A 26,202-nucleotide genomic window follows, 5' to 3' on the forward strand; every position below is an offset into this window, starting at 1 on the left:
GGCCACAGATGTGTGTGTTTACATGTATTTTAAATGCTATACGTATGTCTTTTTAATCAAAATTGACTAACATATCTTCTTGGCTTATAAAAAGAAAAGATGAATCACTAAACTTAAGAATTTCCCAGGGTTGGAGAGATCACTCAAATGGGTAAGAGTGTTGGCTGCTCTTGCACAGGACCTGAGTTTCATTCCCGGCACCAACATGGAGGTTCACAGCCATTTTTAACTCTAGTTCCAGGAAATCCAGTTCCTTCTTCTGACCTCTACACAAGCACCAGGTATGCATGTGGTATACGTACATACACAAAATATAAGGAGTGAATCTTTAAAACCATAGAAATAAAAGAATTCCTCCAAAGAAAGGGGAAAATGAGGATGAGAAGATAAACTTTGAACTCGGTTCCTTTGACTTCAGACCTACTTATGTTTACATAAGGCAAGCTAGAGTTCAATTTAAAGCACAGTTTCTAGTAGAAACAGCCCAAGTGCCTGGCAGACGAGGAAGGGAGGGGAACCGTGTTCAGCCCTCTGAAAGGAGGAACTCCTATCATGAGCACTGGGGACGACAAGCTAAGTATTACAAGGCTGTCACATACTGAAGAAGGCAGGATGGCGGCTGCCAAGGGCTTGGGAAAGGGCCAAATGTCCCTATTTACTTAACTGGTTAGAGATTACTTTTGCAAGGTAAAATTCCACATACAACAGTAAAACATATATAACATCCTACTGTGAGCTACACCCTTTAAAATGAACAGTAAATGTATTGTGGTGTGTTTTTTACCATAATAAAAACTAGTATTTTGGCTATGTATAGCCTCTGCCCCAGAGTAAAGGCCAAGCCAACCAAACACTATGACTACTTGCAGTATCGACAGCAGTGCGACCTGGTCTTGCTCTGCTGAGTGACGTGGAATGAAGCAGCAAGAATCAGGAGCTGCAGGGTAGCACAAAGACGGAGAATAGAGGGACTGAGTGCAATCCCTAGAGTCATAAATATAAACATGAACCGTCACAGCATAATGTATTTTGTCATATAAACAAACAAAAAAGCCCCCACACACATTTCCACTAAGGTGCCTATGAAGGGATCGGCTGAGCAGCAGGAGCAGCCCCTGGCCTGCTTGGACAAAGGCTAAAACATGCTCTTCTGTCAGAAAGCATGGAGGCTGTCTATCTATCAGCGAGCTTTCCAGGGAACTTGAGAATCAGCCCAAGGAAGCTCACAATGGCGAATCTGAGCATTAAAAGAAACAAAAGCTGCAACACAACACTGAACTCAACTTCATAAAGAGACTTTTAAAGAAGACGACTAGTCACTGTGAGGGCATAACAACTCCTCATTGTGAAACTATAAAGGCAACAGAGTTTTTAGCGTGACTTCCAAAACTACGCCAGTTGTCTGTCTGGGTAATAAAAGATGAACATGATAAAAAGAAAAAAGAATGGCTGTAAGGTAATAAAGAACAGTAAGTTAAAAGAAACAAATAGCTGAGGATATCTATAAATCATTTATTCAGTAAGTGACTGATATCTGAGATATAGTCTTATAACAGTAATAAAAATTGAAAAATGAGCGATTTCGAAAGGTAAACTTTAACCCATGAAAAGATACTTAAAACCAGTAGTTTCATCAGAAAAATGTGAATCGAAGGCACACCCACTAGGACGGCTCAACCCAGGCCAGACACCAGTAAATAGTGGAGAGGATGTGGATGGAGAATGTACACAGTGAAATGGGCCGGAATGCTGTCTCTGCTTTGGAACGTCTGCTATGCCTCACTCAGTTTGTCCAGTTGCCAGGGCACCCAACACCCCACTCCTAAGTATTTAGACAAAGGAAAACAGTGTCCACACAAAAACTACACACTGTTTATGTCAGCGTTTTTCATAAAAGGCCAATGGGAAAACCAACCTAAATATTAATTAATGCTGCTGGACCTCCCAACACATGTGGCTACACTTAAGTGTGCTACAACATGGGTGACTGGGGATTACTACACTAGGTGTAAGATGACAATCATGAAAGAGTTCCTTTTGTGGTTTGTTGATATCAAAGTCCAGAATGAGGAAATCTATATAGATATGAACAAGGCCATGGTTAGTTGGGGCCAGGGGATCAGCAGAGGAAAATGACGGTTATAGAGCATTCAGCTCCTACTTGAGAGAATGAAAATACTCTGTGTGGGTGTGATGGATGCACATGTATGTGAATATACTATCCACTGAATCATTGACTTTCAATGGGAAGTTGTATATAAACTGAATCATTTTTATTTATTTTTTTATTTTATATGTATGGGTGTTTGCCTGCGTGTATGTCTGTGCATCACTTGCTTGGCGCCTGTGGAGGCCAGAAGAGGGCATCATATCCCCTGGAACTGGATCTAAGCATCCAGCTATAGTATAAGAAGACAGCCAGCTAGCTGGGCTCTGTAAGAAGAACCACACTCCTCCTAGAGCTGACTTGCCAAAAAGGTTCCAGTTACATTTGGTAACATCTCCATACCTGACAGCCTGCTCCCAGGAACTAAAGAGGGCAGGAGGCCCAGGAAAGACACCATAGGAATGAGAAGGCAAAGTCTGTCAGAACAGCAAGCTCTTGGGACAGACAATCACAATTCCTCAGTATCCAAACTGTATGGGGGAGGGAGTGGGGGGAAGCAACTAATTACAAAGTAAGGAATTTCTCTGGATCCTGGGAGGGTGTGGCTGAGAGAGGGTTGACTGGGGTAGGGTGGGTATGACACAAAGTCTCAGGGTCTCACTGTACAGCTCTGGCTGACCTGGCACTTACTAATAGACTAGGCTGGCCTAAACTCACAAATACCCTCTTGACTCAGCTTCCCCAGTACTGGGTTAAAGATGTATGCCGCCATACCCAGTTTCTGTTTCGTTTTGAGAAAGGTTCTCAGTGTAACCCAGGCTAGCCATAAAGTCATGATCCTCCTGCCTCAGATTCTGAAGTGCTAGGATTACAAGTGTGCACAGCCATAGCTAGCTTCTGATTTCTTTCAAAGTATAAAAAAAAGGAAAATTGTGCTTGAAATTTTCAAACTAGTAAAATTTTAACAGTGCCTGGGTATGTAATATAAAATTGATATCAATTGATATCAATTTTTCAAGTATGAACTGGTCTTGTGTGTATGTATGCATGTGTGTGCAAACACATGTCCATGGGTGTCAGATGTGTAAGTGTATGTGGAGGCTGAAGTGGATGTCAGGTATTCATTCTTTCTCTGGTTAAACCCAGTTCTCCTGTCTCTGCCTCCCAGAATTACAGGAGGGCTGCCCTGTTCTCCTGCTATTTATATGGTAGCTGGGAACCCAAACCCCTATCTTCAAGTTTGTATGACAAGTGTTTTATCTCAAGCCCCTGAAATGTTTTTGTGTTTTGTTTTTTGCATTTTCTACAGGGGAGAACATGTAGTCTGTCAAGATTAATTACTAAAATTAGATGCCTAGAATTTACTATAGAGTGGAGGAAAAGGACAGAGCGGGCTAACTATGGGCTGACAGTAGCAATGGGAAGCTGATGGACTCCTTAAGTGTCTCCACATACTTCTTCCGTGTTTAAAGTCAAATTTTAAAGACTTGTTTTTATTTTATGTGTATGTGTGAATATCTGCATGCATGCATGTGTAGCACATGCCAGTATATACAGGGTCAGAAGTGTGTGTCAGATCTCCTGGAACTGAAGTGGTTGTGAGCTACCTCATGGCGGTGCTGGGAATTAAACTTGGGTCCCCTTGAAGAACAAGTATGCTTAACCAGCGAGTAGTAACATATGTTTAAATGTTAGTAAGCCAGTTCCTTATTTAAATAAGTATTAAGAAAATAATACTTTTGTATGTTTGTGGGGTGTACGTGTATGAATGGCATGTGTATGTGGAGGACCATGGGTTAATGTCAGGTTCTTTCTCAGTTGGTATCCATCTTATTGTTGAGACAAGTCTCTTAAAGAACTTGAAGCTGGTGCATCCCATCAGGCTGGTTGGCCAGCAGGCCGTAGAGATGCACTCACCTGTGACTCCATAGCACTGTGGTCACAGACTTATGCTGCCATGCCTCCACTGCTGCTGTATCCAGACAATTATCAGCTGAGCTATGTCCCCAGCCCTGAGAATACATTCCACACATTCCCAGTCAGGTACTCTGCTGCTGACACAGGCATGGTGGCATGTTTAAAGACAGAGCTACTAAGCTGGGTATGGGGGTACAGACCTGAACTCTGAGTGGCAAGAGGCACAGGAGCTCAAGATCATCTTTGGCTACTTAGCAAATTTGAAGCTAGCCTGGGTACAGGAGGCCCTTTCTCCAAAATAACAAAACCAAAACCTAAAATTGAAAAAAATAAAAGAACAACTAAAAACATTTTTAAATTAAAAAAATACATTTACTATTTGTGTATTTAAAAACAAAAAAACATGGAGGTCAGAATATAACTTGTAGAGTTTGGCCCACCATCCACCATACAGGTCCTGAGCTCACGATGGCAGGGCTGGTGACAATTTAACAATGCAGATGTGCAGAGCCCTCAGCCTCTGCTGCCGTAGTGAAGCACATCAGAGAAGCTGGCCTCTGTATCTGCGCATCTGTGTGGGTGGGCACTCTGTATTCCAAGAGGCAACATCAGTTTAGAATAAGAAAGTATGATGATTCAGAATCCTTAAAACTGGTTTCTGGGATAGAATACCAAAAGAGTAAAGCACTTACTATCTCCAAAGCATCCTCTTCAAGGACCATCACTGAGCTAACATGAAGGATGCTTATTTTCACACAGCTAGACCCTAGCAGCATTTTCAAATAAGGCCTTTAAAGAATAACCGTAGTTTCACGGAAAAACTGAGAGGAAACTTCAGTTCACATATCTCTCCTGTCCCCATAATTGCAATCTCTTCTATATGTCACTAACGTCCACACCTGAGCAGTAAATTCAGTTCAATCAATGAGCCTACACTGGACACCACTACCATGGAAGTTCATCAAACACTATTCAACTTGTTGTCCCCTTTTCTATGTACAATTCAGATGACTATTTGCAACTCAGTCAGTACATATTTCCTAAATTGTCTTCTTACTTTTTTTCTATATTGGCAATATAGCAGTGACCAATCTCTGGAGATAATATCCATTTATTTTCTGCTTAGACAATAAACTCTTAATACAACCCAGTTTCTTTGCTGCATCTGCCCAAGGGCAAATCTGGCACTTAGACAGTGGCCCCAACTGTATGTAACTTGTTAAGAAAGCATCTGTCAATTTCTGACTCACATATTTAAACCGCTGCTTCCAATTAACTGGTTATTTGGAAAGTGCAATCTCTTGAAGAATTCAGAAGCTCACAGAAAAAAAAAATTATTTATCTCACTCAGCTCTGTACCATTTTACTTATAATGGAAAGAAAGAAGCACCTCAAGGTCATTGTCATAGTTAAAATAATACTTGAGTCATAATCTAGTTAAAAACCTAAAAAAAGGATAAAGTTTAATTGATAGGGCAGTGACTGATTTCTCAGACCACTGAGTTTTGCAGCCTCCTGCCAACCCCATCTTCTTGAAACACCAGGCTTTGATTTTCTGAACCAAGAACATAGTAGACAGATGAACAGCTACCTTTGACTTTTCTTCATTTTCTCTGTAGAACTCTGCCATCTGCTCCTCCTGCTCTTCAATGACGTCCTTGAGGGTGTCCACCTGGTAGATCAGGTTGTTCTTCTCGTTGTCTAGCTGTGCATTGGATACCATGGCCTTCTTGTATTTCTCTTCTACTTCAGACAGAGACTCCTAAATGGCAAAAATCATCAGCTTGATATCTACAACATGGTGGCTGCACATGAGCAACACAGAAGCAAAGCTCAGCCGAGCACATATGAAGAATCACTCCACATAATACAAGCAGGCCAGGGACTCCTTGCTCAGTAGCATGCACAGTAGCAGAGAGAGGAAAGAGAGACACTGATGCCAAGGACACGACACAAAGTAAAGCAGCAGTGAAAGGTGTGCAGGAAAGGTGTTTTTAAGAAGTAGAAAATGTAGAGGCATTAATATTGCCAGAAGAGTTTCTCTTAGTTCTTAGCAAGTAGGTGGCTGGGGTTGGAATGCAGCCGTTTGAGAGCACAGAGTCTCTCTCAGCACAACCACAGACTTCTGAATTTTGCCACTTTGGGGTTTCTGTTTTCAGCATTTCCTCAGTGTACATGATGCTAATGTAAATGGGATGAACATGTTAAATTACTTAAGAGCTATCACACAGTGCCTGGAATTTTATATAATTCAAAAGCTTTTACCTAAAATAGAATATACATTTTTTTTTAAAAAACAAGAAACTTGGTAAGTGAAGATAAAAATAAAAACTCATTTAGAAAAGTAATCACTTTAAAAAAGAAAGTAATCACTTTTAGAGATACTTTTTTTTTTTTTTTTTTTTTAACTAGTACAAATGTTTAACAAACCAAAATCATTTAATAGACTTAGGACTCCAGAACCTTCCATATAATCAGTTATTCAACAAAGGTGTCCACATAATACAAAAAGAATGAATGATGCTGGGATGACGTCATTCTTTTGATGAATGAAGATGAACGACTGCCCAACACTACTCACAAATATTAGCTCAAAATGAACCAAAGAGCTAAATGTGAAGCTAAACATAAAACTCTAAAGGAAATACAGATGTCTTCAAGACTCTGGATAGGTAATGGTTTCTTAAATAAAAATTATATGAAAAGCACTATCAGCCAAAGAGAAAAAAAGGCGACCTTATTAAAATTTAAAACTTTACACTGTAAATGGCAATCCTCAGAACAGGAGAAAGCATTTGTAAGTGTTCTGATAACCGACTTGCATCCATCTCATTACAGACTCAACAACAAAAAGGGTCAAAACTAAGGGCGATGACACCATGAATAGGCATATTCCCTAAAGAGGGCAATGCACATGGATGTCCAAGAAGTACATGGATACACGTCAGCAACGTTACTTATTAGGGAATGCACACTAAAACCAGTGTGATCCTATGTCTCATCTACTGAAATGTCTAGAATCCATAACCAAATCTTTCATCACAGAGCTGAGGACATATGCTCAGTAGAAGAGCCACACAATCGGTAGCAAGCTCCTTCCCCCTGAAAGAGAGGGTGATTAGGGAGAGTACAGTGGAGCTGGGTTCCTTATACCGCTTGTGGAAGTGGCTACTCAGGAAACAGTTTGACAGTTGCTTAGATGTCAAACACTCTAAGCTCATGATACATGATCTAATAATTCTATGCTTCACAAACCAGAACTGAATATAGGTATGATTAAAAATAGTATTGGAAACATCTAACTAAAACCATATTTTAAAAATTCAACTATAGGAAGGTACAAATTCAATGATATCTATTCATGTATTACCAAATTTTATCCAAGAAGCTAACAGTAGGGAAAAAAAAGTCCTCATTATAGTTCAGTAGCATATAAAATGGGATGTGATTCATGAATAACAGAATCCAAAATAGCTCAAGAACTAGAAACATGGACAAAATACATGATACACATAGGATCATGTAAAAAATTTTGTGCAACATGATTTTCCTGTAAAAAGCAATTAACACCCTTTTTCTTTCTTTTTTTCTTTTGGCTTTTCGAGACAGGGTTTCTCTGTAGCTTTGGAGCCTGTCCTGGAACTTGCTCTGTAGATCAGGCTGGCCTTGAACTCAGAGATCTGCCTGCCTCTGCCTCCCAAGTGCTGGGATTAAAGGCCTGAGCCACCACTGCCCAATCATCACAGACTCTTAAAAAGTGGTTAAGAACACTTCCTGTTCTTCCAGAGGACCCAAGTTTGATTCCTGGCACCTACTAACAGGCAGCTCACAACTACCAGTGTTTCTAGCTCTGAGAGATCTGATGCCCTCTTCTGGTCTCTGTGGCAACCACCCATATACACAAATATAAATTAAAAATAAATGTTTTTAAGAGAGACTTTTCAAAAGCCAAGATGGAAAAATATCTTAATCTTATATTTTTGAGGCAGTTTTTATGAAAACACAAATTTTCAACCCATCTCAGATCCACTGAATATCAAATCTGGAGGTAGAGACACTGATTCCTATTGTAAGTAGCTTCAGGTGATTTTGTGAAGCCCTCTACTAGCTTGGGAAGTACCTGAACTCAGTACCTTCATTTTATTCTTAGTTCATGCATAAAGTGAATACTTCATATACTATGCAACTAATAGCTGATAAGACTCCTCCTAGTCCATTAACTCTTCATTCAACAGTTCTTTCTGAGCTTAAAGAGATGACCTGTTCCTACTCTCCTACAAATAAAAGGTATGAACAGAAGAACACTGTCTAGACAGTCAAACGAAATCAATCAATAAAAAGAACCACGTATTCACATTGCCTTACTACAGACAATGCACTGAGTAGGTAAGTCCACCATCAGGGCACATACTGTTTCCAGTCCTCTCCATCTTACACATGAGAACAACACAGGGGCTGCAGGTTGGTCAGACAGTAATTGTTGTGAAACACCATCCTCCTGTGTAATTGCCATTAGCATTTAATCAGCGTAGTTGAAATTAACCACAGCAGATTGGGCCTGTTTTGGCTAGAAAGATGGCTCAGTGGTTAAGAGGGAATACTGCTCTGAGTTTAGTTCCTAGCACCTAGGTAACTCTAGCACCTTTGACATTCTCTCGTAAGAAAAGGTGGAGAGATCATTTAGATCCTCACTAAAATTCCCAGCCATTCCCTCCCCTCTGCACCTCCCTGCCAGTGGAATATACTTCTGCCCCAGATGCATATAACCTAGGAAGATGCAGGGGTATACAGATTGTGGGAACCGAACTGGAGGGAGGCATCTGCAGCTTTGGGGAAGCCTAAATCCCTGATGGGGTGACTTCGGTGCTACAACTGTCTCAGGGGTCACCTATGCTCCTGTAAGCAAGTCCCAGAAACTCACCAGCTCACCAAGCTAGGCTGGAGGAGAAACATCACTCTAGTGTCCTATCTGAGGTGAGTAGATCAGATACACTACTGGTGCCCAGAGAAAGTTCATTGATCTTTTAGATCACTTATGCTTTTTAATACTATTACTATATTTTCTAAGCAATAGTAGGTACTATCAGGATACTCTATGGCATGAGGAAAACATTGTAACACTCCTTATTAAAGGAAAGGTGGCAGGGAGTCTAGGGAAAACACTCCAAAAGTAATCGTAATAATCATGAACAATGTCATAAGTAGTGAAGCAACACTCCTTCTTAATAAGACATGCCAATCAACAACCAGATACATTTTTGTTACAATTTTTTTCCAATTAAATGAATCATTCCAAGGATAAATAGAAATCTAAATTCAAGTTCAGTAACACTGATAAGAATTAAGAGAGGGTGCCAGGAAGTGGTGGTACACGCTTTTAATCCCAGCACTCAGGAGACAGAGGCAGGCAGATCTCTGTGAGTTCAAAGCCAGCCTTGATCTACAGAGCGAGTTCCGGGACAGGCACCAAAGCTACACAGAGAAACCTTGTCTCGAAAAACCAAAAAAAGATAATTAAGAGATGGCATCTTACCTGTTCAAATTGCAAATCAAATTAGTTGGTATTTTTTATTCAGTGAAGTTAATATATATGATATAATATACATGATATAAAATATGAAGAAAATGTTTTAAATGAAATGGCAAAAGGCAGTTAGGAATTCCTCTGACTCACTTGATTGCTATCTGGATGTGCTGTTGTATAAGACATTAAGTATATATGGACCTAACATACAGGATTGATTGGCAGTAGAATTAATTCAGATCATGACAGGGAGGAATCAGGAAATCTTGCTCATGAGCCTGTTTGCATGTGGCGTGTGCTGATTCACCTTTTGGAGTGCCTTGCATTCACTCTTCTAGAGACTTGCTGGTGTTTGGATCTTAAGCCTGTCATATTTAAAGAAACCTTTAGCTTCTTTACAATATCCAGCTTGAACTTTATATTGAAATGTGGGAAGAGGGGCATAACCAAATACCAGACATTACAACCAGATGTCTGCCTGAAACATTTACACTGGCATGTACAGACATCCTTGCTGGAAATAGATAAAGGTCATTCAAATTGACTTCCAAATTATTTTTTTTAAAGACCAGATCTCTTAAGAATTTTAAATTACGTTTTTATTGATACATGTGTGTGCATATGCACACACACAAATGCCAGGACACATATGTGGAGGTCAGAGGATAATTGCAGGTGCCAGTTTTCTCCTTCCACCTGTGGGTTCCAGGGGTCCCACTCAGGACATCAGGCTTGGTGGTGAGCTGCTTTACTCACTGAGCCACCTTGCCAGCTCTGAAGTCTTTAAGACACTAAACATGAGTCATCTTAATTTACATACAGCTAGAAAGAGAATCGGGATGCATGCTTCATGTTCCCTCTTCCCAAAGGGACATAATATGGCTTCCTCCCTCCACTTCTAAGATTGGCTGGACTTGGGGACAGAATCAGGCAATGTTTTCATTGAACTGGAAAGAATTTCAAGGTCTAGTTCTCAATAAAAAATACCCTTAGAATATTTTTAGGTATTGTTATAAGTTTCTGTGGTTAAGACCCAAGAGACAACTAAATATTTAACAAGTCGCAAAAATTATAAGGAGCTGGCTGAGGCAGCACACACTCAGAATCCCAGCATTGAGGCCAAAGCAAGAGAACCACAGCCTGAACTACACAGAGAGTCCCTATCTCAGAATAATAAAAGTACAAGTCAGATTATCTTCTGCTCAGATTTCCCCCAAACCCACACTAAACATTGCACATAAGCCCAGACTGCAAGCTTCCCTGTCTTGTACACTGCAGGTTAAGCACATGCTTCAAGGACAAACACTGTTAGTAAAGCTATGAGCAGCACGTTAATGGACTTTGGGACCATTATCAACACTTCTGCGTACAGAGCATGCATGGGCTATGAGGAGCCCTGTACCTTCAGTTCCTTAAGCCCCTGCATGTATCTCCCTTCTACATCATGTATCTGGTCCTTCAGGTCATAGATGTCCTGCAGGACATAGGAAGGAACCGCCGCAAAAATATATCTCAAAACTCAGAGGAATCGGATGAAGACACAATTTAGTTCAACTAAAACTGGAGAAATCCAAATATAAAAATTCAAATACCCTCCACTCTCAAACAGTGAGCCAGAGAAATCAATCCAGTATCAATACTTTCTTGGCACTGAATTCTTTGGAAATAGCATTAGAAAATGGGAGCAAGAATATATATGTAGATAGATATAGATATAGTAAGATGTATATAGGTTATAATGTTTGAAAATAAAAGTTTAATTTCACAAATATTTCTTAGTATAATACTTCATTTGCAACTAGTAAAATACGAAGTAAATTAACTGGAAGCAAATTTTATTCTTCATGCACAAATTTCAAAAAATGTAATACAGTATAAAAACTAAGTTACTTTTAAATCACTTAGTTACTGAGCACATTAATTTGGGAAAAAGGAGGAAATTAAATACAATGAAAACAATTTCCAATAATAGATTCTATTTGGAGGATATCTTCAAGGGATGAGAAGAGCATTTGCTTCAAATGTTTCCATAAATTCTTTTAAAAAGGACCAGCTTTTAAATGGAAAATATTGTGTCCAATCATGTCATGTAAAGTCAAGGTGGGCTGTAACTGCAGCAGGACTCTGAGTGCAGCAAAGGCAACAAAGGAGACCATCTCACTCTGTGCTCTCCCTGCCTACCCCATTCCCTCTGTGATAGGTTGGCCAGCCTTGCACTCACTGATTCATTCAGCAGACATTTTCCTAGAGGGCCATTGGGAGTCAGACACTAGGACCCAAAAGCTCATCTCACCTCACATGTTATTTTGGGGATGGGGGGAACTAAACAAATGCTAAACACCATGATAGGAGCTACCTAAGTTCAATACTGGAAGAAGCTGTCTCAGTGTCCTTCTGTCTCATGAGAATGCAGCCCCTAAAGGCCAGACTTTTCCTTATCCAAACACTGGGTCCCCAGTATTTATGCCTGGGCAATAGAGTTCAGAACGCTAACCCTCCCAAGGCATAGCTGCACTACCCATCAACTCTCCTCCCTGCTGCTCTTCCACAGCTCCTCACTTTCTGCTGCCCTGCACAGTGACGACAGGCACCTGCCCCAGTCCACGATGGAGCTCCTCTGCTAGGTGACAGTGGGAAGGCATGGCCACAGGCGTGCTCACTGTCCTCTTAGCTCAGATGCTGCTGTCAGCTGTCCTCTCCTCTCACTCAGCTCTCAGCCTCTCTTTCCACCTGCTCAGGACAATCCGCATTAACACGAGCAAGCTCCCCTTTACAAAAAGAAAAGGAAAGGGGCAAAAGGCAGATACCTGTTTGATCTTCCCTCTCTCTTGAGTAATGCCCATCCTAATCTTAGCATTGCACACTCACTTCTGGGCCAGCTGCTCACATCTTCTCCCCTGTGTCCTCACTGTCCAACCCTGGGTTACTTATCTCCTGCCAGCTAATGCTCCCTCAGGACTGTGGCAAGAGTTACTTTTAAGAATGCAAATCAAACCATGCATCTTACCTATCCAATACAGCACAGTTGTCATTTGTACCCCCGTACCCCTATCCCACCTGCACCTACCTCACCCCACCCCCCTGCGTTCTTCACCAGCAACACTCCTCCTTTGTTATCCTGAGCTCCAGCACAACCTTCAAGGTCTCCCTCCAGCTTCCTTGCTTTACTTTATTCTTCCTTCAAGACTTAGCTCTGAGCATGTGTCTCTGAAAAGCTTTTTGCTTTCCCTGTTACTGGCCCAATTTACATGATGCCTTTCTGAACTAACTTATCCTGTTCTTGGTACCACTGTACACTATTAGCTGGCTTAAGTGGTTCAAATCAGTTTGTCTTTTCAGTGAATGGTGATCTCCTGAAGGCCAGAATCCGATTGGATATCTACATATCCACTGCCAAAGGAGAGTGGGTGGGTGAGTGAGTGAGTGAGTGCAGAGTTTTTCTCAAAAAAAAGGGCTAGTAAAAATGAAGACACAACTAATGGATCAAGTAAACTTTCTACTACCTGAGTATTTCTGTTGTCCAAATATTATACTTTACTATGAAATACTGTGTAATATGATAATGGCTCAAAAGGATAATAATTCCCATAGTCTACTTATTCTTTGTAAATCCAAATATTTTCCAATTAAAACATGGCAAGGACATTCTTAAGGAATTACTTCCAAATGTATAACGGTTTGTCATTGGCAGAATCCATTGCAATGCCATCAAATCTTCAGAAAAGATAACTGAAAAAAGAATGATCTGATTCCCTTCCTTTCCGCCCTGAAACATCCAAGTGGGATTTAAGCTGTGATAGCCATGTCTTACAGAAACCCTGTATTGTTCATCATAAGTCACATGAAGTGTTAAAGGCTCCATGAACTACAGAAAATCCAAAGCTGCTTTGCAAGGCAGACAAACTGTGGGTTACCCGAAGTTCACTTAATGAGGTGTCTGGGTCTATTAAGCTGCTCGTGTCCCCACTGCCCCGTCTGGATGAGTTTCCACTTAGAGGTGTCGTTGCTGAGGCAGAATTTCGAGATGAAGGCTGGAAAAGAGAGAGAATGACACTGTGAGCTGCCATGAAGATTAAACATGGGGCAGAGTGCTGGGAACAGGTGAGCGTCAGACAAACATTCTAACAATATCGTCCAGATGTTACCAAGTGTAGTTCATATTGGCAATTACACTGGTTTGTAGAGAGAGAAGGGGCCAGCCATATCAAGTATCATTTCATTATCTCAAACACTGTATCAGAATGTGATATTCAAAATTCAAAGGTGAAAATAGTTTTTATAAAAGCTTTTGTATTCTAGGCTTATCTTTGTTACATTCAAACATTACTCGGGTGAGCTGTCGGGATAATGTAGAGTTGTTTTAGAGCTTTATAACTAATGTCTAATTAGTACTTCCCTACTTTATAGTTCCTAACATTGCTTAAGCAGCTCATCTCTGCTGACAAGGATGAACCTATTTGTAGCTAAGAGCAAGAACATCTCACACCGCTATGAATTCAGACTGCTCTCTCCAAAACCACACTTGTGACTAATAAATAGCAGAGATCTGTGCTAGCTGGAATATTTGTCAAGAGCCACATGAAACCACCTGAAATATAGTTAATCCAAATGAGATGTGAGTATAAAATATGCACCAGATTTTGAAGGGTTATTATAGGAAAAAAAAGTGAACAAAGTACATCACAATCATTTACAAGTGGAGTGTGGTGGTGCAGTACTGTAATTCCAGCAATAGGCTGAGGCAGAAAGTCAAGATCAGCCTAGGACCCTGATTCAAACATCACAAAACAAAACATCAACGTTGATTAATGTGTTGGTTATTTGGGTTAAGTATTATTTTGTTTTTTCTAGAGTGTGGTTAAAAAAAAAACTGCACAGGCTTATAGTTGTGCTTTGCATTACAAAATTTAATACAGTAAATCCAGGAGGTAATGGCACACACCTTTAATTCCAGCACTCAGGAGGCAGAGGCAGGCAAATCTCTGTGAGTTCCAGACCAGCCTGGTCTACAGGGTAAGTTCCAGGATGGCCAAGGTTACACAGAGAAACCTTGTCCCAACCGCCCCCCCCCAATAATAACACAGTAGATCATTTCCCTAACTTCTTAAAAATATGTTTAAAAAACAAAAACTTTACTACAAAGGTATTCCTCCACATGGGAGTTAGTAGGCTACGAGGAAAAAAAAAAAATCAAAGCTATGGATTTGTTGGTCCATTCCTAATGGCTTGTCAATATCAGTTTTTAGAGAATGGGAATCAAAGGAATAGCCAAAAGCTTTAGGCATGACGTCCCATGAAATAAAACGCAGGCTTCGCTCTTCCCAGGATTTTCACATGATCTAAGGCTGGAGGAATTCTGAGGGGTCAAGGACAGGAAACAGATGATGGGAAGGGCAGTTCTATTGGCCAATTGTGCTGAACAGAATGGATGAGTTACAGGAAGCATGGGGCTGACCCTGAGAGCACCATCCCATCAAGGATTTTATACTCACTCTTGTGTAATTTTCAGCATACTGTTTATCCGATTTTTCATCCAACTAGAAAAAAAGAGAGATAAGAAGATCAAGAAGATATCCAGCATGCCGACTCTTGTTTTGTGGGTAGTCAAGCAATCTCAATGGAGTTTTCTAAGTTCAGTGATGTGTGAACCAAAAGTAAACACATAAAAACTGAAATAAAAGTCATAACAAAATGTCAAGAATTTTTAGTTCGTTGCTGGAAGCAAGCTGCATAAATTCAAAAATTTAGATTGTTTAGATAGATTTTTCTTTTCATGGTATTTAATAAATACATTAAGAAAAACTTCATACAGCTCCCAATACAAGCACTGCAACAGACAATACAAAAGAAGTTTTAAACATTATTAAGACACAGAACGCATGCATACAAACTATTAAATGACAAAAGCAGGTTATATAAACATGTTTTCTTACACACATAGCAAATTCAAGCAGTACAAAAGAGTATAAGAAATCCATCTTCCCCTCACCCTCCCTGAGGAGTGGTTGGAGGGATGGTGCAGGGAATGGAAGGTTGGGAGGGAGAGGGAACTGGGATTGGTATATAAAATAAGATTGATTTTTAATTTAAATAAAAATTTTTAAAAAATCCGCCTTCCACACCACCAGGCCCTGCTATAACAAGGACCATCAACCCCAAGTCTCTCTCTCAAAATCTTAGCAATGTCAAAAGACAACCTCCACCTTTTTTCTCTTCTGTTTTCTGATCTCTGGCATGCAAGCCTTGTATCTACATATCCTTCTCTGTACTCCAGCAAGGAAAAGTACCATGCCTAGTGTATAAGGCTCAGAATCCACACTCCACCCATCTCTACTCACAGGCTTCACTTATTTTGGTATCTCCACAGTGGCATATATCTCAACATGCCACCATCAGACTAACTCGTCTTCTGCTGCTAACTAGGGTTTCCCTGGCTTTCCAGACCTGCTTCAAAAAGGAAGGACCCTTTAAAGATTTATTCCAAAATCCTAACTACAGCTAAGGCAAAAAAAAATTTTGCTGGAGGTTGAGCCATTACTAACTGCCCCAGCTGTATCTGAGCATGTTTCATAAACTTCCAGCATTCATATTTACTTGCCATAGTGGGAAAGGTAACACAGGAAGGTAAAACTAAATGAAAATAAAGTATCCCCAGCCCTGAACCCTGAGGTCAGCCTTCCAAGCCCAGTCCAGAAAGAGGTTTGAAGACCTTCTTCAGTTAATGACGAAAACAGGAAGCATGTCTGCCTTTGCTCAGATGTGAACGTTTCTAGTGTGTTTTTATTACCCAGTTACCTTGTTTAATAAAGACCTTTTACTCAATATGTACTCTTATCAGTAATACAAATGCTGGGTTTTGAAGTTTCACGTCTTGCTGTAATACTTTCAAAAGGAAATCACTTTAAATTATTTGGATTTAGTTAAAAATAACATGAAATGTACTACAACAAGCAAGCAATGACAGCTGGGGCTTAATACTGCCCCCTTCTGCTCTAAACAAGGAAGAACCCCTCTCAAGCTCCACTCCTGACCAAAGCTGCCCAATAGTCAACCTCACTCAAAGTAAAGATGTTTATCTTCATAAAGTTGCTATATTTTTATAAGTATTTTCTGATTCTTTTCGGCTACTCAGTTAATGAGAAAAGAAGCACTCAAAATTAAAATATTCAAGTCCATCTGAACCCCTTCTTGATAACATCTGTCTTATAAAAACAGCCCCCAAATTCACCCATTTTACTAGGCTTCGCCTTGGAATAATCTTAACATTTCTGAGGCTGCAGTACTGAAGCCACCACAGTGTTGACTCTGTCGTGCTACTGTATCCTAACAGATCCCAGCTGTCGCAATTCAAGCTGGTCATGCACCAAAGCTGAGGAATGTTGTGCCAGCAGAGAGCAGCAGCCAGGCCAGTGCAGTCCAATCACACTGGCTGCAGTCAATGGGCCAGAGACCCCTTCAGCCTATACAGGTGTCCTGCAATGACAAGCTAATATTTATAATGATGGCTCAAAGTACCTGCCAGATCCTGAAAAGGCTTTTTAAATGCAATAAAATTTAATCATGCTTAAGGTATGAAAGCAGACTCTAAATAAGTGTTTATAGTGTTGTTTGTTAAATGTACTCATTAGATCACAATTATCCATTAACTTCTAATAAATATCCTTCATTTGACATACTTGGGAAACGAAGTGTTTCAAATTTAGGATTTTTTTCCACTTGTGGAAATAATCAATATGTACACACTGAGATATCCTGGTACGTAAAAGTCTAAACATAGAATGCATCTACATTTCATACTTTATACACATAAGTTAATTTTACATATTATTTTTAGTGTAACTAAAGTTTGACCACAACCCAACTTATTTAGCATGATGAAGATACTCAAAAACTTTAAGATTTTAGAACATTATGAATTTTGGATTTTTGTATTAAGAATAAGAATGTTCAACCTAACAATGACAAGGTTATCTAAAACTTGTTTAATGAAAAACAAAACACAGAAAGTGAACTGATTCCATAACCATCGAAGGGAAGAAAACAATGGGTTTAATGATTTCCTGAAGTTAATCTGGCTAAGGATTTCTTTCAAAAAACAGGTACAATGAACAGTAAGTCAGCACACATTTATACTCTTTTCCTTTATTCTACCCTGACCTACAGAACAAGACATGAGTCCTGTAATGTTGTAGAACTGGCTGGCACCTTTCCCAGCACCTCCTGGATCCAGGATTATCTATCACCCTGTGAGCATACAATGGGCCCACAGTGGCAGCTAGAAAGCATCTTGCAAAAGCAGAGCTGAGGACAGGGAAGGACTGACCAATGTAAATCCCCTTTCACCTGCTTCAGTGTGATGAACTAAAGTGAACAGCTTTTACGTTACAGAGAGTCGACAGTTGAGAGGACATTATCAAAAAGCAAAAATAATGGTATTTCATAGGTACTTAAAAATACAAAAGGCAATGGGTCTCAGACTATAAAATAACAGGAAAACTTTAAAAGTCCTGTTCAGAGTAATCTTTTGCTTACATTACAGAGGTATTTGACAGAGGCAGGAGGACACAAATTGTAACATTCTTCATTTCTACATAATTACTAAAGCAAACTGCCAAGAACTAAATGGACAAAAGATATAGCCACTAATTCAGGCATCATGAGTTGTGAGACTGACAGAGAACAAGCTATAGTGAAAACAGGCATACTCGGTAAGTTCAGTTGTACCTATGAAAAAGGTGGGTACCAAGGGACATGTGAGATGGCTCAGCAGGTACAAGGCACTGCCACTGCGCCTCATGACACGAGTCCAATCCCCAGGGCCACATGAAAGGAGAAAACCAACTCCTGCAAGCTGTCCACTGACCTAAACCTGTGCTCCACGCCATATGCTCACATGAACATACATACACAAAATAAATGAAAATGGTTTAAAAAAGTAAAAAGAGGTTACTCAACAGGTTAATCAAATAAGCAACACCTCAGAATAACTGGGAAACCAGCTTCTAATTTCACAATAGACAAAGTCCTTAGTTCGATCCACAGCAAGATGAGATTGCTATATGGCCAAATTTAAGCTAGTAATGTGGAACAATTAGGACTGCAATGAAAATAATTAAGATTATTTTCTAGGATTAAAACAGTTCAGAAATAGCAACTTCCTACCGTAAGAGAAGTGCCAATAAAAACGATCTCTGTGCTTCCAAGAAGAACACTACCTCTCATACCCTCCAAAGTACTGGACAATCAGAACATGGCTTGTCTGTGTGCTGCCAGGCCAGGTGGAGGAGGGGCTGGAGAAATGAGCTCAGCAGGCAGGTCACAATGTGTATCTGCAGGGTGGGTACCCAGGTGCCTCCATCACACTCTGCTTCCACCAGAAGGGTACCTCAGATCAATGCCAGAGTCCACTTTAAAATCTCTCCAGCTTCTTTCAGGCTACTGAAAATCAGTGGTATTTTACCAAGTGGCATACTTTATTATTCAGCTTTTAAAGTCTAACACTTCATAGATTTATCCAAACCAAGAAGGGGTAAAAAGTAACCCAGAACGAATGGTAGGCTAGGTATGCATATCAACTACCTATTAGGAAATAGCATGATGTAAATGGATTGACTCTACAATCATTCAGAAAAAAGGAATAGTGAAAAAAAAAAAAATATACCACCGGGCGTTGGGGGCGCACACACTTAACCCCAGCACTTGGGAGGCAGAGGCAAGCAGATCTCTGTAAGTTCAAGACCAGCCTGGTTTACAGTGCTAGTTCCAGGACAGGCTCCAAAGCTACAGAGAAACCCTGTCTCCCAAAAAAAAAAAAAAAAAAAAAAAAAAAATCCCAAACAAAAATTAGATGGTATTAGGAATCAATGAAGATGGTCATGAGTTCTATAAGGGGATTCCACAGAGTAAAAGAAAGAGGGATTTTTAAGTACATTTTAACAATTATATTCTAAAATAATTGTTTCATGTTAATATGCTTAAGTAAATATGTCCAAGGAGTTATTAAATTCCTAATTATAAAGGTAGCTACTACATAAGCTGTTAGTCACATGCCTGGGACAACACAAGGACCCCATGCAAAACACTCACGCTGGTCAAGTCTGAGATGCCGGCGTCATCAACCTCAGAGACTACACTCCCCCTACGATTGGGCCGACTAAAATAATCAGCAGCAGAGACCTTTCAGTCAGAGAAAATGAGATGCTTTAAAAGTCAGAAAGAAGAAAAAGAACACTAGCTAACTGGGAAATTGTGTGCCTGTCTTAATTTGATGTTTGATATATTGTGAATGAGGAAACTTTTACAACTGACCTATTTCAAAAAGTAAAAAAGAAAAGTGGTCCCTAAAACAAGCTCTTTCATGGGTATCAAGTGCAATTCTATGCTACACTGAGCTCATGATAGGCAAGCATTCCACAGGGAAGCACTGAACTGTGACTGGTGAGGGCAGTGTTCAGGCACTATCAAATCTCATTGTATTTTACAATATCACAACTCCTTATAGCTATCAACTCTGGCAATACTCAAACTCCACAATAATTTCTTACTTTTCACATGTCACATCAGGAATTGTTGGACAAAAAAAATGAGGAAGACTGGCCTGGGAAGTCCCTTCTCTTGCTCTTCAAACAGCTGAGCCTCCTCTCAGAAGTCACTGTCTCTGAGAACTCTTCCAAGGGCCTCTATCACAGGCATCTGCTCTTTTCTTCATACCCTGGGCTGTCTTCTTTTTGTGATCATTCCTTTACTAGTTTAGTTCTATGTCTTTTACTAGGACACAAGCTCCAAAATGTCAGCAATCTATCCTTGGTTTAACACATCATTCCTAGGACTTAACACCATGCCACAGATACAAAGGCACTTCATTAACAACTGTCAAATGACTATACCCCATGCATCAGTCATTCTGAACTTGAGCTATTTGTTTGCCTTGCTTTAAAATTTCTCACCCCAGCCGGGTGGTGGTGGCGCACGCCTTTAATCCCAGAACTTGGGAGGCAGAGGCAGGCAGATCTCTGCAAGTTTGAGACCAGCCTGATCTACAAAGCTACACTGAGAAACCCTATCTCGAAAAATCCAAAATAAATAAAATTCTTCACCCCAAGAACTGGATTCAGAAACCCATCCATGGGAATAATAGTTTTAAAAGTATGACGTCTGCCAACGGCTAACAAGATCAAGCAATGATATTCTTATCCTTTACAACTTGATTTATATATAACATGTATTAGTACCTACTACCTTAGAATTTTGAAAGGTATCTTCCGGAGTTACTCATTTGATGGGAGATGTCATTCTGTATATGTTTCTCATACTGGTTAATAATAAAGCACTGTTGGCCAATAGGAAAGGAAGATAGGAGGGACTAGGAGACAAGGAGGAAATAGGAAGTAGGAAGGAGGAGTCAAGATGGAGAGTCAGGAGAGAGCTGGACGCCAGCCGCCTCCCCTGTAAGAGAAGGCCATGTGAAAATACATAGATCAGCAGAAATGGGTTCATAATTAAAGACAGAGCTAGCCGATAAGAAACAAGTAACCGGGCCAACAGTATTGTATCAAATACAGAGTCTCTGTGTATTATTTGGGGCTGGCGGCGCAGCTGCCGGACAAGAGTGGCGGCGGGTGGAAAAACCGAACTCCTTACACTCATTGATAGGTCTTAAGCCTATCAACAAAGCAGACAGCCACTGGCATCTCCACTGGACAGAAATAACTACCAGGCTATTGAGGCTGAGGCAAGCCCATCACCATCACTGTAAGTCCCTACTCACACTGTCTTCAGACTTTTGACTGTTACCTCTCCTTCAGCCATGACCATGTCTGTATGAGCATTGCCTGAATGGCTGAGGGACCACAGATGCTTTAATTGGATCAATGTATCTCACACAAACATGTGATGCTCCCTTTATGAGAACTCTAGGTGTACAATCGTCCACATTAATTTTCTTTTCTGGAAGCAAATGCAGCTTCACAGGCCTCTTTATTCTAGCTCCAAGATGACACACAGTCCTCTACTCTAATTTCCACATCAGTTCCTTATAGAGAACAAAAATGTCACTCCGCAAAATTCCAGTTTCATTAAAGAATGACATGAAAATATTACCATGTCCACAATGATTAACTGGGTAAAATGTACGGACTGATTTTAAATCCTGCCATCAGCAGCTGACAAATGTCACAGTCTTATACACAAGGACTATAGGATGGTGCAAGTGACTCTTGCTTGAAAATAGGAACATAAAATATGTGTATAAGAAAAAGCAAAGTAAAAGTTTTCAATAAACAATTTGTATATAAAACACGTGAGTCTATGATTTATTCTCAAGACCACATTACAAAGCAAATTATTCATATAAATTATGTTTAAGGAAAATACAAATTTTACATTACAGTAAATTTCATATAATCATACAGTGTTGCCACTGTAAAAGCTATATTTGCTTGCATGCAGACCATGCTCACCACACTGTCCCTTCGCCCACAACTGGCACGATCAGAAGACACAATGCTTGCGGTGTCACCATCGATGGACTAGAGAAAGTGAAAAAGATTCAGTTTCTCTGTTGGTCTCACAAACTATAAACACACTGGGAGAGTTTCAGGAGGCCACTCTACACAAGCATTATAACTGGCATGAGCCATTGTGCACCATTAAAGAGATAAGCTGCTATAATTCATAACAAAACACTAAAAAAAATCAAGATACTTCCCAAAAGCACAAAGAATAAAGCAAAACTCTTTTATATAAGTTAAACACTGTTGAGGGTGTAAGTGAACTAGACAAAATCAGCTAGGGAGGTCATGGATTTTTAGACTTGCAGATCTATGAAGTCCCTTGAGAGGTCAATAAATACACTTAAGATTTCAATTTGGGAAAGAAAAAAATGTTTTAAAATGAAATAACATATGTCAAAGATGTTCCTACCACCAAAGCCCCAAGGCAATGACTCATTTCCTGGTAAGCATTCCTCCACAGCTGGCGGAGATGGTACTATTAACCCTCACAGGACTCTGTTCTTTCCACTCCATAGGCAGAACTCAACTTTGGCATCTAGTCTATCCCCATTCTGATGTCACCAAGACACCATTTTGGCATCACTAAGATAGTAATTCTGAACCCAAATTACAAATGAAACAGAACATAGCCAGCTCACAAGGAAAAGGACCTGCACTGTTGCAGTTTTGAAAGTAAATTATCAAAACTTTTTGCAGGGGGATACTACATTTGGATTTTAAAAATGTCACCAGATATGAAAACTGCCCAGTAGAATTTTGAGTACACAGTGGATTAAGAGTAAACATCCACTGTGTGGTGGTGAGGCAGAGGCAGGCGGATCTCTGTGAGTTCAAGGCCAGCCTGGTATACAGAGTGAGTTCCAGGACAGCCAAGGCTACATGGAGAAACTTTGTCTCAAAAAAAAAAAAAAAAGAGAGAGAGAGAGAAAGAAAGAAAGAAGGGAGGGAGAGAGGAAGGAAGGGAGGGGGGAGAGGGAGAGAGGGGAGGGCGGAGGGGGAAGTGAGGAAAGGAAGGGGCTCCCTGGATAGCAAGTCTAGCCAAAACAGTGATCTCTAGGTTCAGTGATACCCTGATAAGGTAGAGAGGAGTAACAGGTGTAGACACCTGACTTTGACCTCTGACCTCCATATGTGCATGCACAGCTCATGTGTACCCACAGAAAATGTCTGACCATCTAAATGACCATCAATAGTAAAATAATTTTTAAAATGCATTCATGGGATAGTACACTGACATTTAAAATATTTGATGATATGAAACTATCTCAAAGAGAAAATAATTGAAAAGGGAGCATAACTTAATTGTTTAAAATAATGATGATAATAATAATAATAATAACAGCAAAAAAGGATGCTATAAATGCACTGACACAGAAAGATACTTTAAGGAAGCATGAGGGATGGCACATACTAGAAAGGAAGCCATTTATGGTCAAAATGAAAAGCATTCATACATGTCCAAAACATCTCTGAAAGCATGCATATGAACAGGCTGCGTGCAAGGACATGTCTGGGACTTTACTCTGGACTTGTCCTTTACTGATAATACTTACCTATGTAAACCGCAAAATAAATTGTAATGTTCCAGAGAGCGTAGGCAGTCATATGTAACAAGCTTTATGAATTGGTTTGCTGTACTCCTCCCACAATTCCACAGACAGAAGGGCTGGTAAGCAAGGGGAACGGCAATGCAGGAACACAAGCAGGGGAAGCCCAGAGTGGAACCACCAAGACTTGAAAGGCAAAGTGTTTCACATAGATGAAGCCTGTCCATGGCCTTGACCCCAGACTCAGTTAAGAAATTACTTGGGTCCACACAAAAACAAATAATTAGCACATATTAGTATTTGATTTTTATGGACGTGGGAGCCCATAATCCATGCACAAGACAGTGAAACACACCACTCTATTTAATAAAGTGTGAATGCAGAACAACTACACCCTTGTAAAGTGTGCAGAGAAGCTGGACAGCTTACCACAGGGCTGCTTCGGGAGGAACTTGCTCTCGATGAGTAGTAACTGTACTCAGATGGCTATAAGGTTTGCAAGAAGAAAGGCTTTACAACAATGGCCAGCCAGCTGGGTTCTTCTGCTGGGAATACAGTGACCCTACTCTTATTTTGACTCAGGTGCCCAAGGTGAAATAGCTGCTTTTCCTCGTCTGGCATTCCACCTCACACCCACCCTCAAAAGGGGAGGAGATGCCCAAGAGTTCCTCTAAGACACCTCTCAGATGTTAACTCAGTCGCCAGTAGTCACCTTCTCACAGTTGGCTGAATGAATGCGCCAGACTAAATGACTCCCTGTCCCCCTCTTATATCCACCCCCTTCCCATTTAGACTTACGGTTCGAGAACCATAAGGGTTATATAATCCACCATCATACAATGATGCCTGGAGAACAAAAGAATACTGCTTTTTTATTTAGCACTGGTGTTATTCTGAAAATATATTTATTATTTTGGCAGTTCATAATTCAAAAAAATGTCTGAGGATGGTGTGTGATATTCACACACAATTCACTTCTCAGTTTCATTATGACTTCAACAATATATTTGTTTAAAAAACACAACAGTAATTTTTGCCCTCATATTATAACAAGAGGAAGCTAACATTAATTAATTTAGTCTCTTAAAAGAACAAACCGTGCGGAAGTAAACAAGTATAAGCATTCTGGGCTCCAGTCTTCTGAAACTGGCCACAGAACATCAACAGCTAGAAGCTCAAACAACTGGCACATCACACAAAGCTACTGGTTATGCTTTAATTCAGCTTGCCTGGTAGACTTTTGTTGCCACAGCCTGAGGTCATAAATATACCATATAAAACTAAATGAATGTGGTGGGACCCAGGTGAGTTTATCTCCTTGTGGGAAACAGATTCCTAACATAAGCCTCCAGAAGTCATCCATAACTACGTTGGCAAAGAGAACAGGATTGTTTTTCATGCCCTACGTTTTGTATCCTAAGCACAGGCAGCGTAGTGTGCAGCACACGTGGCAGGAAAGCCACACAGCTCAATCAGCACCATGACAGCGGCCCTGCCACAGAGCACACACTGGAAGAAGGAATACAAACCAGGCTGGCGCTTCTCAGCACACCAGAATTTGCAGTAGAGGAGGCCTATGGAATAAGTGCAGTCATTAAACCTAAAGAAAGGCAAGGGCAGCTGGGATGGCCACAACGCTCCTCAAAAGTACTAACCCTGTTCTTACTCGGAGATGTCCCTAGGGGGTCACTGCACAGGGAAGAAGACTGCAAAGAGAGGCAGAACACAGAAATAAGCAAAACAGAAACACAGGAAGGAGAATGCACCTCACCATCATGCAAGTCGAAGACTACGTTAATGGTTTTAAACTCCACAACTCATTAGCAAGCCCTGTGCTTACAGTAGTGTAAAAACACATGAGGTAAGAAAAAAGGAACTAGGATTTTTAGAATGCACACCGTTAAGGGTAAGAAAGAAAACCACCTCTCACAGTCTTCTGTCACCATGCACCAGCTTTTGGTGTTAGAGAACCACTGGCTGGCGGGAAGGGGGTGGGGGCAGGGAAACACTGAGGAAAAGAGGACTGTGTCAAGTGACAGCCTGGGACCTCTCGCCTACTTCCTGGGCACTGTCAATTCTTTTGTGACAGATTCCCAGTGGGCTTGGCCAGCTTACAGGTGACTCAAGGTGGTGAGTTCTTAGTTACTGTTATCACTACTGTTTTCCCAAACAGATTTGAAAGCCTATCGTTGGAAGCCACGGACAAAGCATGTGGTTAACCACATAAGCCGCACTAGTCACCAGAGTCCATGCATTAAAAGTACTTTTTATAAATTGCATTTATTTCCTTGGTGTCACTTAAGACACAATTTTCAGTTCTTTTTCACTAAACCCACAGAAACAAAGAATAGTGAAGCGATGTGTGCAGACAGGTTTTTAAGTTGACTGTTTCCCAGGACAAGGAATGGAGCCCAGAGTCTTGTAAGTGCTAATGAGTTATTCTATCACGTAGATTAGCTCCCATTCCTGAATACTTTTAAATGTACAGGGTCCCACACATTACAGTATGCTTTAAATGTTAAATGTCTTTGGGGAAAAAAAATAAGATTGTAGCTGACTGTGGTGGTACCCTGCACACGAGTGGCTGAGGCAGGA

General features: G+C 40.4%; 1 protein-coding gene across 1 annotated transcript in view; it reads right to left on the reverse strand.

The window, feature by feature from the left end:
- The window catches only part of Lrrfip2 (LRR binding FLII interacting protein 2), a 98,377-nt gene that overhangs the window by 16,322 nt on the left and 55,853 nt on the right, over positions 1-26,202 (reverse strand). Inside the window, exons 11-20 of the mRNA XM_051203266.1 lie at positions 25,263-25,313; positions 25,137-25,181; positions 24,406-24,453; positions 24,037-24,093; positions 22,007-22,075; positions 19,635-19,724; positions 15,041-15,085; positions 13,463-13,579; positions 10,951-11,022; positions 5,616-5,786 (exon numbers count right to left, since the gene is read on the reverse strand). Coding sequence (XP_051059223.1) covers positions 5,616-5,786; positions 10,951-11,022; positions 13,463-13,579; positions 15,041-15,085; positions 19,635-19,724; positions 22,007-22,075; positions 24,037-24,093; positions 24,406-24,453; positions 25,137-25,181; positions 25,263-25,313 — 765 coding nt within the window. The remainder of the gene's footprint in view (positions 1-5,615; positions 5,787-10,950; positions 11,023-13,462; positions 13,580-15,040; positions 15,086-19,634; positions 19,725-22,006; positions 22,076-24,036; positions 24,094-24,405; positions 24,454-25,136; positions 25,182-25,262; positions 25,314-26,202) is intronic.

This window comes from Phodopus roborovskii, unplaced genomic scaffold, assembly GCF_943737965.1.
Source record: "Phodopus roborovskii unplaced genomic scaffold, PHOROB, whole genome shotgun sequence".
Classification (NCBI taxonomy): domain Eukaryota; kingdom Metazoa; phylum Chordata; class Mammalia; order Rodentia; family Cricetidae; genus Phodopus; species Phodopus roborovskii.